Source organism: Dama dama, chromosome 5, assembly GCF_033118175.1.
Source record: "Dama dama isolate Ldn47 chromosome 5, ASM3311817v1, whole genome shotgun sequence".
Taxonomy (NCBI): Eukaryota; Metazoa; Chordata; class Mammalia; order Artiodactyla; family Cervidae; genus Dama; species Dama dama.
In genome coordinates, this window is record NC_083685.1 from 113,234,053 (window position 1) to 113,246,417 (window position 12,365).

Consider the following 12,365-nt stretch of genomic DNA (forward strand, 5'->3'; position numbering starts at 1 on the left):
TTATCTTCCCCTCCTCTTCATGGCCTGGCTTTTCTACTTCAATTAGAAGAATTTTGTCTTTTATTAGTAAGCTACGTCAAATCCTGTTTAGAAGAGATGGGGTACAAACAAATGAATCACTAGGTGACTGAATTACAGGTCTCTACCGAGCACTTGCTCTGAGGACCAGATGGATGATCTCTTCCCGAGTGACTGTTTCAAAGACAGGGCTGGAGTCCTGCCACGCCCACCACCCCCCTTGCTCACTCCCCTGCCTTCAGCTCCCCCATACCTTGCTGTCCTTTAGGCGGTCTTCCTCCTGGGTGGCTGGGATGATTTTCAGGGTGATGGATCCCTGGGACTGCGCCTGAAAGGAGACAGCACATGACCATATCATCTCTCAGGTCTAACCCTCCAGGACATCACATGTTACCTCCCAGTCTGGAAACTCACATGCAGAAGCAAAGTTGGACATGCGGCCTCCCCTGTGACCCGCCCTTCTGCAGTGGCACTCAGCTGAATTAACTCAAGCATTTTTATGGGACAAAGGGACAGAACACTTTTCTCTTTTTTGGCCACGCCACACAGCTTGAGATATCTTCGTTCCCTGACCAGGGATCGAACCTGGGCCCCAGAGAATTGAAGGCGTGGTGGAGTCCAAAGCACTGGAGCACCAGGAAAGTCCCCAGAAGATTTTTTTTTTTTTTTTCCCCAGAAGATTTTAAATGAGAACTCGAGAACAATGCATACAACAAATACAGCTCTCCCTCTCCCTCCTGACCTCTAGTGCCCCCAAGCGCTGCCATTCTCTTGGGTTATTTTCACATCATCATTCAATTTCATTTTCTGCTTCCTGCCTGATTTGGGGCTGGTTCCCAACCAGCACTTCCCTGTTGACCTGCATCTTCCCAGTCTCAGGCCACTCCATCTTCCCCAATCTCAGGTCCCCCTCCCTTCTACCAGAGACAGATCCTGCACCCCACGTGGGGACCCATGGGGAAGCACATGTCGGCCCATTGAAGCACATCTCACCCAATGCTGTCCCTGATCCCGCCTCACTCTGGAATATGGGAGGCTGGTGCCCCGAACCAGGGGAAAAGGAGAGGGGGCAGAAAGACTGAAGGGTCTGCCTGTAACCAGGGTCCCTATAGCAGGGGCCTTAAAGAGTGGGCCTCCGAACTTGAGATCCCATTTCTCATTGAGATCTCATCCCATTTCTACCCCCGCAAACCATTAGAAGTTAGCAAACAGTGTCATGTTGGGAGAGGATGCCTGAGGATTACAGAGATCAGAACTACGACAGGGGATTTTTATAATTTCAGTTTTGACTTGAATTCCCAGAATGGACTGAGAAGGTTGTTTCCATCCCAGCACTGGCTACCCTAGAATCCCCTCACAGTTGTGAAGTGCAATGCCCTCTTCCGGATGTTTACATCCTAATGACAACCACGTCTTGGTTGAGAAACCATCCCTACCCCTATTGTACAGGAAAGGAAATAAAAACTTGATGATTTGATGACTTGTCCATCAAGGTTGTACAAGGCACCCCTGGTGGCTCAGTTAGTAAAGAATCCGCCTGCCAATGCAGGAGACCTGGGTTCGATCCCTGGGTCGGGAAGATCCTCTGGAGAAGGAAATGGCAACCTACTCTAGTATCCTTGCCTGGGAAATCCCATGGACAGAAGAGCCTGGCGGGCTATAGTCCACAGGGTCACAAAAGAGTCAGACACAACTTAGCAACTAAACCACCACCACCACCAAGGTTGCACAACTATAACATGATGGAGACAAGATTCTAACCCAGGACCAGCTGACCCCAAAGCCCTTGCTGTCCTGTGCTACAGCCTTTTACTCCATATTCCTCAGCTCTTTGGAAGAGGGGACCCTTTTCAAGAGGGTCTTCTAGAAGGGTCCTCAGGAAACAAGGCTGGGGGTAGGGAGGACAGCTAAGCTGAAGACAGGGTCTGAGAGGCAGGTGGTCTGGACAACCCCCCACCCCCACCCCAGTGCAGGGCACACTGTTAAGGTCACTAGGCCTGCAGTCTCCCCATGAAAACAGGGAGACTGGGCTAGATCAGCCCTGGCTCCAGGAAGCACCCGGCTCTGTGTCTCTGAAGAACCACCACATCCCCAGCTCACGCATGGCACAGACCAGAATCTGGCTAATCTCGTCGGGCCGCTTGTGCAGGACTGTGATCCCATTCACTTCCCGGAGCTCGTCTCCAACGTGGACCAGGCCTAGGAGACACAGGGGCTGACCGTCAGCATAGCAAGGGGGCCAAGGTTCCCAGAGCATGAAGTTTTAGGCACATCTGGTACCCACCTACAGAACCCAAGCAGGGGAGTCAAGGCCTAAAGGTAGTGGATGGGACTGGGATGAACTTATCCCCAGGTATGCTGGGTGGCTCACCCCGAATCACAGCCTCACAGCAACCTGGTGAAACCCCCCAGTTTACAAACAGTCAGCTGAGATTCAGAGAAGTGATGCAGCTTGCCCAAGGCCACACTGCTAAGAAATAATGGAGTCAGTGCACAGACGCAGTTACTTGGCTATAGAAAGCCTATGTTCTTTCTGCTGTCACCTCTGCTTCTTTAAAAATATCATTAACTCTTCCCCTTCCTGTGTGTACAGACATAACTCCAAGGACAGCCTTCTCCAATTTTACATGAAAACTGAAGGGCACGAGAGAAGATGGAGTCAAGAGTATTAGACACACCCGTCTGTTGGCCTCTGCTTTAATGACAAGCAACTCTGCATATGGGGCCCTATTTGCCACTCAACATGGACACCGGTCCAGAAGCAGCAGCATCACCCAGGATGCAGGAAGGGCTGCAGAAGTCTTGGGCACCACCCCCCCAAGACCTGCTGAGTCAGAATCTGCATTTTAACAAGACACTTGGGCCATTTCCATGCTTGTTAATGGGAGGCACTGGTCTTAGGGCTCCCACCACAGTGGGCCCCAGACTTTTGGGGGCAACACTCCCCTACACCAGGAGATCTGCCTCCCAACTTAGTCCTCCACACACCAGAGATTCTTTTTCTTTTAACTTTTTAATTTATATTGGAGTATAGTTGATTAACAATGTTGTCAGGTTCAGGTGTATAGCAAAGTGGTTCAGTTACATATGTTCATGTATCTATTCTTTTTCAAATTCTTTTCCCATGTAGGATATTACAGAGTACTGAGCAGAGTTTCCTGTGCTATATTCAGGAGGTCCTTGTTGGTTATCTATTTTAAATATAGCAGTGTTTACATGTCAAGCCCTAACTTCCTATCCCTCATCCCACCCATCCTCTCGGGTAACCATAAGTTTGTTCTCTAAATCTGTGAGTCTGTTTCACAACAGTAATTCTTAACCTGTTTTCTACTCAAACAAATCTGGGACATGAACACCCTCCCCGTGGTAACTGAGGCTGGCTAAGGCAGCTGGGGTGTCAGGAAAGGGCGTCTTGCTCCCCAGTTAGGATTTACCTACCAAGTTCAACTACCACAATCCCCAGGCTAAGCCAACGCACAAACCCTCCTGATCACCCCCAAAGGACTCCATGCCGGACCTATTTTCAAACAACTAAATTTTCTACTGGGCTTAGGAAGGAGAAGAGAATTTCAGTCCCACTCCCAGAAAGTAAAGCACATCCCGAACAGGTGAGCCAATGGGAGAAGGAAAGGAGACCCATGACCAAAGGAGGAAGGCTGGGGGGACCATGGCCATCACTGTGGCCAGGCCGGCACTGACGCCACTCACCGCTCCGGTCTGCTGCGCCCCCTCGCATGATCCTGGCCACCACAACAGCCCCTGAGTGCTCATCCCGCCGGATGGTGGCCCCCTGCATCAGAGACAGAGCAGGCAGGCCCCTAAGAAGCAGCCTCGAACCTCAGACTCTGACTCTCTGGACCGGAGAGAGCCTCCCCCTCCCACCCCTGCTCCTCCCTCTGCCACCCCAGGGGGGACAGCCCAGCAGGCACCTTGCCATGCTGAGGGCAAAATAAAACCAACATCTCAAATTAGTATAGCACAGCACTTTAAACAAAGCACGACTATAATGCTGTCACAGCCTCATGTGACAGGTAAGTGACAGGGGCACAGAGAAGGTAAGCAGCTTCAAGGTCACCCAGCTTTCTGGGATGCCAAGTGCAGTGTTTTCTCTATCACATCACAGCCCTTGCCTCTTGCAAAGATATTTAATCATGAGGAGAATACGTGCCAGCAAATTCTCAACCTGCCTTGAGCCAATCACGGGGTTGCCAGGCCTTCTGTTGTTGCCAAGGGGAACCAACTATGCCCCAGCCGGGGCTTTGGGAGCAGGACTTGGCCCCCAAAACACGGCAGAGATGATGTCTAGGATGAGAAGGGCACTTAACGAGCTCTCATGCACCAGGCAGGCTGGGCTATGGCGGGGCAGGGCAGCAGTCAGGAGTTGGATGGCCCTGGGTGTGAATCCACTCTGTCATTTACTAAGAACAACGGCCTTCTTTTAGCAAGGAAGCCTCTCATCTTCTCTGCAACTGTTTCCTCTGGGGTGTGGGAAAGCGTTTGACTCTCAGGGTTGTTGCAAGGTTAACATCAGATAATGCAGTCCAGGCACTTAGTACACAGTAGGTGCTCAATATGGGCTTCCCTGGTAGCTCAGCTGGTAAAAAAATCCACCTGCAATGCAGGAGACTTCGGTTCAATTCCTGGATTGAGAAAAATCCCCTGGAGAAGGGGTAGGCTACCCACTCCAGTATTCATGGGCTTCCCTTGTGGCTCAGACGGTAAAGAATCTGCTTGCAAGGCAGGAGACCTGGGTTCGATCCTGGGTCAGGAAGATCCCCTGAAGCAGGGCATGGCAACCCACTCCAGTATTCTTGCCTGGAGAATCCCAACGGACAGAGGTGCTTGGTGGGCTACAGTCCATGGGGTTGCAAAGAGTCAGACACAACTGAGCGACTAAGCACAAGTGTTCAATACATGCTAACCACTAATTATTGGCTGTAAGTGCAAACACACTGGCACACTTAATCATTAACTTCATTTGAAGTCCTTAAAATGAATGTTGCTGGGAAGAGAGACCAACATCTAAGAACCCTGTGGCTTCTTGCCCCTCAGACCATCAAACTTGGCAGCATCTCTGTCCATCCTCTCCTCCTCTTCCCCAAGTCAGCCGAGGGGATCCTCCTGACTAGGCTGGTCCCTCCATCTCCCTCCCTCCCTCTCCTGCATTCTCAACGCCCCCTCCCCAGTGGCTCCTTCTCCTGGTCCTAAAAATATTATCAAGCCTGTCCCATCATTAAAAATGTGGCAGCCCCATCCAGTGGATGCCAGTTTCCATTCCTTCGGAGCAAGCTTCTCAAAGAGGCAGCGCGCATCTGCTCTGACTCACTCCCTGCCAGCCTCAAGTGCACCAGCAAAAGGACCAGCAACCCGAGAGCTGCCATCTCAATCGCCACGCTCAGTCTCCTCTCTCTGATCTTGATTCGCCCTTTCCCTGGAATGCTGTCTTAGCCTGGGCCCTGGTGACACCCCTCTCACGGTACTTCTCAGTGACCAACTGATCTCCTTGGCTGAGTCTTCCTATATCTGTCTTTTAAATGCTGATTAAAGGGCCAGCACTTGGCCCATGTCCTCTCCTTTTCTCTTTCTATACACGCTTCACCCAGGTGGTCTCAGCCTCTCAGGTGGGATCGTAACCCCTTCTGAATGCTGGCAGCTACCAAGTCCACATCTCTACACACCTAAGCCTTTATCTCCTGGACATCTCCACTTGCAGGCACCCAGGCCTCTTGAATTCAATGGATCCTAAGTTTCTCTTTATTCCCCCTTTTGAATCATAGTCCCACTGCCCACCTATCATCCCAGCTGGACACCCTCACCTTATATCCAAGATGCCTCCCCAGACTCCTGCCCAAACTGGGGCAGTCACAAAGTGACATTAGTTTTATTTCTGATGTATTTCTTGGATTCCTCTTCCCTCTTCCCACAAACCAAGGTCAAGCTCTGCCTCTGAACCATATGTATAGTTCAGAGGCAAATAAGTCCTCTGCAAATAAGTCCCCTGCTTCCGGTCTCGCCCTCCAGGTGACTTTCTACTTCATAGCCAAGGTGATCTTTCAAACTGAAAATCTGACCATTTCTTACTTAAAACCCTTCAGTGGCCCCCCACTACCTTCAGAGTCCAGGCAAGCAACTGTGGGTGACAATCCAGGCTTTACGCTCTCCTCATGATCTGGCCTCACCTCTGTCACGCTTGACCTCCAACTTGGCCAGTTCCCTGAATCTACCACGCCGTTCACCTTCCCATGGCTCTGCTCATGCATTTCTGCTGGTAGAATGCCCTTCTTCTCCCCCTTCCCTCTGGAAAAATTCTGTTCTTTTTCTAAAAACAATTTAGCATGGGCATCACCTCTTCCAGGACACCCCAGTTACCACCTCCTATAAACTCTCAGAGGGCGACGACTAAGTCTGTTAATTTTTTTGGCTTTGCCATGGAGCACATGGGCTCTTAGTTCCCCAACCAGGGATTGAACCCGCAGCCCCTGCATTGGAAGGATGGAGTCTTAATCACTGGGCCACCAGGGAACCCCACAGACTAAGTCTTAAATCCTGTCTGAACTGCCCACACCTAACATGGTGCCTGGCACACAGGAGGGTTTGCCGAGTGGATGGATGACTGCCCCCATTTTGAAAGTAAAGAACCAAAAGCAGAGGAGAGCCCTGGGCAGTTTGCAGAAGCGGTTCATCTGAGGTCACTTGGTGAAAGTTGACAGTGAAGAAGGCCAGCTGTGGTATTCTCTAGGGCACGCCCTCAATTCTCTGGACTGCTGCTACTTCCCTCCATCTAATAAACAAACCTGTCCCTTAGCTCGGTAAATCAATGCTGAACCGGGACCAAAATGATAACAATCTGTCAGCTGCAAAGAAGAATGGCTGCTACCCTAGGTTTCCTCAGAACTCAGAATAGAGGTTGGCCAACTTTTTCTGGAAAGGATCAAGTATAAATGTGTTATGCTTTGCAGGCAACATGGATTCCGTTGAGTCTGCCGTTGTCATGTAAAGGCAGGGCCCCCAGATGACATGTAAATGAACTGGATGGCCAGGCACCAATAAAACTTTATTTACAAACACTGACTGGGTTGGGTTTGGCTGTTGGATCATAGTTTGCCAGCCTCTGGTTCAGAGCATGATGATCAGGGCTGCCCTGAACAGTTGTGCAGGTTCTTGACTGCACAAAGGAGCTTGGCCACAGCAAAGGGAGGCTGAATCCACCCAGAGAAAGGAGTACTCCGCACACTGTGGTGTCACAGGACTAGCGGCAGCCCTGACGAAGCTGCCATCACTTACTCCAAAGACTGCAGTAGGGGGTCCCTTTCTGGGTTTCTCAGTGGGTGGGTGGGAAACAGGGAGAGCATGGGGAAGAGAGGTGAGAGCCACATACCAAGGGTTCCTTGTTTTTCACCAGGCGGACGATCTTCACTGATTCTTCATCAAAATCCTCGTCGATGTTATCAGGCAGAGGGGGGAGAACGGGGTCAAAATTCTTCTGGGCGACTGTGTCGTGTACCATGAGCATGGCCTGTTATGAAAGCAAGACAACAGAAGGGCTAGCCTCCAAAGCACACAGGGGTCCGGGGGACCTGGCTGGGGGGCAGTGGTTTGGGGTCCCAGATCTCATGCCAGAGAGATGACCTCCCCAGACACTTAGGCTGAGGAACCCTAACTCCGAAATCTCCTTTCCTCAGTTTCACGGCCAAGCACTCCTCCTATCCCCACCCCGGGAGACACAGACGCACGGGTGGGCAGGGACTGTGGCGTGACTACCCTGAGGTGGGGGGTGGACAGCAGCTGGAGCAGCTCCCTCTCGTCGCTGTGCACGGAGGCAGCCTGCAGCTCCTCCATCACCTGCAGGGGAAGGAGAGAGAAGGCCACAGATGGCTGCAGGTGCTGTGAGCCTCCTGGGAGTCACCCAAGCGGAAACCCTGCTCCCTGGGCCCCCCAGCCACGACTACAGCACCAGGGGGCATTGGACCCTCAGTCACCCCAGGACTGTGGCTCCCAGGGAAGTCATTCCAGGGATCAGAGAGCATGAGAAGCCTCTGTAGGCTAATCCTAATGGGAGCTAATTTATGAAGGCTTTCCTGGGTGCTGTTTGCCTCACGTGGATTAACTCTCACAACAAACTAGATGGAGCAGGTACTATTATTTGGCCATTTCACTGGTGAGAAGTAAATGAGAGAGATTAAATATTCTGCCCAAGGTCCCCAAGGTAGTGAGTGGCACCATCAGGACTTGAACCTGGGCTTATCTAGCTCTATTGTCTCTACCCTCACCATATTTTCCAGATGAGGAAATTGGGTCTCAGAGAGGCTGAGTGATTTGTTTAAGATCACACAGCAAATATTAGAAGCAGTGCTGAGCCTAGGAGCCTGGCAACCTAACCTGCTCTTAATGGCATCTCACAGGCAAGAAAGGCAGGGAATCTGCCCCTATCCCTCACTAAGCTATCTGCTGGGGTGATGTGATTTTATTCAGAAACAGGCTTTAGTAATCAACTAGGACAGTTTTTTCAATCATGTGACACAAAGGACAGGCTCACAAGAAATAAAGAAGGATTCCTTTACAAAAACAAGAAGCCTGGGAATTCCTTGGCCGTTCAGTGGCTAGGACTCGGCATTTTCACTGCCTGGGGCCCGGCAATCAAGGCCCAGGGTTCAATCCCTGGTGGACCCCACAAACCACACAGGAGCAGCCAAAACAACAAAAAACAAAGCTGCAAGTCCTTGGACCCAGGACTTCACACTGGGCCTCCACAAAGCACAGATAGGCAGTGTGCATGTTTGACCTGTTCTTGTCGCCAGCCCTCAGCTGTTTGGGAACAGCTCTCATCACAGCTGGGAAAACAGACTTTCTCAGCAACACACAGTAAGTGGGTATCACCATGTCGCCATGGCCCCTGGCCCTGTCCAAAGCTCACCAGTTTCTCCCTGCCTATTAGGAGGCCCAGGGAAGAGGTGAAAGGGAGGAGACTTTCTTCACCTTGGGGCTCCTGAGCCCTGATGCTCCCTTGCTAAACAATGGCAAGCAGGCCAGATGAAGGAGCTAGGGGTGGGAGAGGGGCTGAGGCCAGAAGGAGAAACTGGGGGCTTACATCTTCGGCGAGGGCCACAGCGCTGTGCAGGACGGGGGTTGGACTTTGCCTCTCGTAATAGCGAAGCTTCTCGTGAATCTGCAAACATAGCCGAACTCAGGCTGGGGCCTCCCAAGGCAGTTGCCCAGATGTACCCTGGATGTCACACAGCCCACCCACAGCTGTGAGGATGCCTGGGGCTGCAGACCAGGTCATTCAGAGGGCAACATAAGGGAAAGACCTTCCTGGGGCAGAAAGGACTTTACCTTCATTAAATAACTGAGGCTTTTTTCACTGAAAACATCCCTCAGAAAGCCCATCTCTTCCTTGTGGTTGGAGTCAGGTCTCAGCTGAGAGGTCAGTAGTGCCAGGGTTTCATGCAAACCTGAGGATGGAGTGAGAAAAACACAGTGGAGAAAATGCAGTGGCTACTTCCTGCCCCGGGGACCCCGAGCGGACCCTCCAACCGAACGTCAGCCCTGCCGGGGGCACATTTGTTCCCCGGCTCTCATTCCCAGGGCTCCGAGCCAACACTGCTGGCAGCTGCTTTCTTTGCTGCCCTGGGTTGCTGGGCAGGCTCTTGTCTTCAGGACTGTGGCAGGCCTGGTCCCAGGAGACACTCACCGGAGTCCTCAGACAGCACCGGCATGTCTGTGCCGCTTAGATCTCTGCCTGTGGATTCTGGGAGAAAAAGAGGGGATGGGGTGGGATCTGAAACTCTGGCAAGCTCATTCATTCAACAAACAGTGATTGCGCGTGTACTGTGACTGTCCATGACCAATTCGGGGACAGAAGGGATGGGAACAAATCCTCCACTCAGTTTTTTCAGAGAGGAAGGAAAGAAAACCAAGTTTGCTGAGTCCTCCCAATGTGTCAAGCACTGTCCTGGTGATTTCATATGACATTTTTCTTAATCTGTTCAAAGCCCTGAGGAACAGACGTTAATATTTCCATTTACCTGATGAAGAAACAGAGGCTGTGGAGAGAGGCCTTCAGTAAATTGTAGATCAGAATCTATACTCCATTGGCCCTTCCAGGCAGGTATCAGATGAGAAGTGGTCCCTGCCTGACAGCGGGTGCTCTCCTCCACAGAGCCCCCCTCCTCTGTGGCCTTCTAAGGGGCCTCTCTCAAGTCTCCTGACTGTCAACAAGTACCTGGCTGGGCCTACAAGCCCCTCCTTCCCCACCATTCCCAAGCCCCAACCAGAAGCGATCCTGCCCCCAAAATAGAGCGTAGAGAGGAGGTGGAGAGAGGAGAGTCGTGTCTACTATGCCGGCGGGGGGAGCCCTATCTCGGCAGGCCCCCCAACGTGTTTTGCAGCACGTGGATCTCAAAAAGTCCTTCTTCAGAAGGGGTAAGGAAGAGTAATGATTCATTCATTCCGCAAACATGGAGCCAGCCCTACAGCGCCCGCCCGAGTCCCGCGGACACCAAGATGCAGAAGAATGGTCCCCGGCCCTCCAGCCACCGCCCCGCCCCCCTACGCCGGACTCACCCTCTGGCTCCTTCGAGCTGTGCCCCCCACTCCCCCAGGCAGCCAAGCACAGACTCCGGCTCGCTTTGGGAAGGAACCTGTGGGACCACAAGGAGCGCGGCTGGGAGAAGGCAAGGCAGGACCTGGGGGACGCTGGGGGCTGTCTCGGAGGATGCGGGCCGGCAGGAAAGGAGCGGTGCGCATGGAGGAGGGGGTAGGGGCGGAGAGGAGGCCAGGGACGGAGGGGCGGGGACTGAGGCCCCCCCACCCCCGCTCTCACCAAGCTGGGGGGCTTCCCTGGGCCGCGAGGCTGCCTGTGCCTGAGAGGTGGGTCTCAGCCCATCCTCCCCTCCTGCCGGGCCCCTACGGCTCCGAGTCCGTGGTCCATCGCCCGCGCCGGTTCCTACCTGGGCGAGCCGGGATCTCAGCTCCAGACCCGGAGCCGCGCGGGTGCCGGGAGCCTCGGCGGCCGCTGGCTCCGCCTTCCCGGCCCCTCCCTGCCGCGGCCGCGCGGGCGGGGGTGGCGGAGCAGGAGGAGGCGAGGCGTGGGGAGGAGGAGGGGGAGGGGGAGGGGCGGAGGGCGCCCGCGGCGTCTGGCACCGCCAGTCCCCTGCCGGCCCCGGCTTCGCTCTCCCGCGTTGTGCCCCCTCCTCCGTATCCTCCCACCCGAGCCTGGAGGAGCTCCCTGCCTGTGTCCCCAACCCGGGCACACAGCCAGCCTTCCGTCCGCCCCCGTCGCCCGCACACCCACCCCCGCTCCCCACCCCCGACACACACACACGCCGAGTGCTGAAAGGTGGACGCTTGCTTAACACAGATTTCGATTTTGCAAACATTTATTGCGCGCCTTCCAAGTGCCAGGCGCTGTGCCAAGGGCTGGGGGTTCCGCGAGCACTCAGGCCGGGATCCTGGATTTGAGAGACTCCCAGGCCCGGAAAGGAGGACCGGTCAGACGCCAGGGCAACTCGCTGTAACAATACAGCGATGCTGGGAAAGATTTATTGGTGCGCGGGGCCCTGGGGGAGCGGAGAAAGGGGAGAGGAGAAGTCGAGTCGGGAAGACTGCAAGGCTCGATTCTGCCCGGCTGTAGTAGGCGGGGGGTGGATCTGCCGGGAAACGGCGGCTCGAGTGCAGGGGCTTCTCCTGGGGGACCTGCTCTGAAATAGCCCTGACGATCACTGACTTTATTGTGCTGTCTCTATGCCCGAGATACTCCTCAGACCACTTCGCATCGCATTAACTCCTGAGCTAGAGACAATTAATTATTTCTGCTACGTGATTGAGGAAAACTGAGGCTCAGGGAAAAGGACCTGTCTGGAGCGAGAGGGTAGGAGCTGCGGGATGAGTGAGCAGGTGGTTGTGGGTATTCGAGGGTGAGGAGTGGGCCAATGAGCCCCCTCCCCGCGACCCCAGCACGCAGCACGTACCCCGAGCATGAACCCAGGGGTTAAGCATGGAAGTCCATCTAGCGCTTCATCATGGAAAGGAAATGGATCCACAGGCCTCCACAGCCTGTGTGCCTGGGGAGGCCGTCAGTGGCGGAATATGTCATGATCACATTTCCCCTCCTTCCTCAAAAATTATCTACACCAGTGCTTCTCAAAATGTAATGTGATTACAAATCATCTGGGGGTTGTGTAGGGCTGGCGTGGCGCCAAATGCTGCATTTCTAACAAGCTCCCAGGTGATGTGATGCTTCTTGTCTTAGGACCTCACTTTGAGTAGGGAAATACTACTTGAGACACGTTTTACCAGGGATGCTTAGTCAGAGAGATATCACGAGCAGTCTAATATAGGGTCAGCTG

At 53.4% G+C, this 12,365-nt stretch overlaps 1 protein-coding gene across 2 annotated transcripts in view; it reads right to left on the reverse strand.

Annotated features, from left to right (window-relative positions):
• Positions 1-11,062, reverse strand: part of MPP3 (MAGUK p55 scaffold protein 3) — a 29,374-nt gene extending 18,312 nt beyond the window's left edge. The window contains exons 1-10 of one of the 2 annotated variants that reach the window (XM_061144153.1): positions 10,968-11,062; positions 10,582-10,658; positions 9,710-9,766; positions 9,352-9,470; positions 9,107-9,184; positions 7,780-7,860; positions 7,397-7,534; positions 3,727-3,808; positions 2,132-2,217; positions 272-346 (exon numbers count right to left, since the gene is read on the reverse strand). In XM_061144153.1, coding sequence (XP_061000136.1) covers positions 272-346; positions 2,132-2,217; positions 3,727-3,808; positions 7,397-7,534; positions 7,780-7,860; positions 9,107-9,184; positions 9,352-9,470; positions 9,710-9,734 — 684 coding nt within the window. In that variant the 5' untranslated portion in view covers positions 9,735-9,766; positions 10,582-10,658; positions 10,968-11,062. Of the gene's footprint in view, positions 1-271; positions 347-2,131; positions 2,218-3,726; positions 3,809-7,396; positions 7,535-7,779; positions 7,861-9,106; positions 9,185-9,351; positions 9,471-9,709; positions 9,767-10,581; positions 10,659-10,840 lie in introns of both variants that reach the window. The other variant, XM_061144154.1, reaches the window with a different exon arrangement.
• Positions 11,063-12,365: the final 1,303 nt, after the last annotated feature.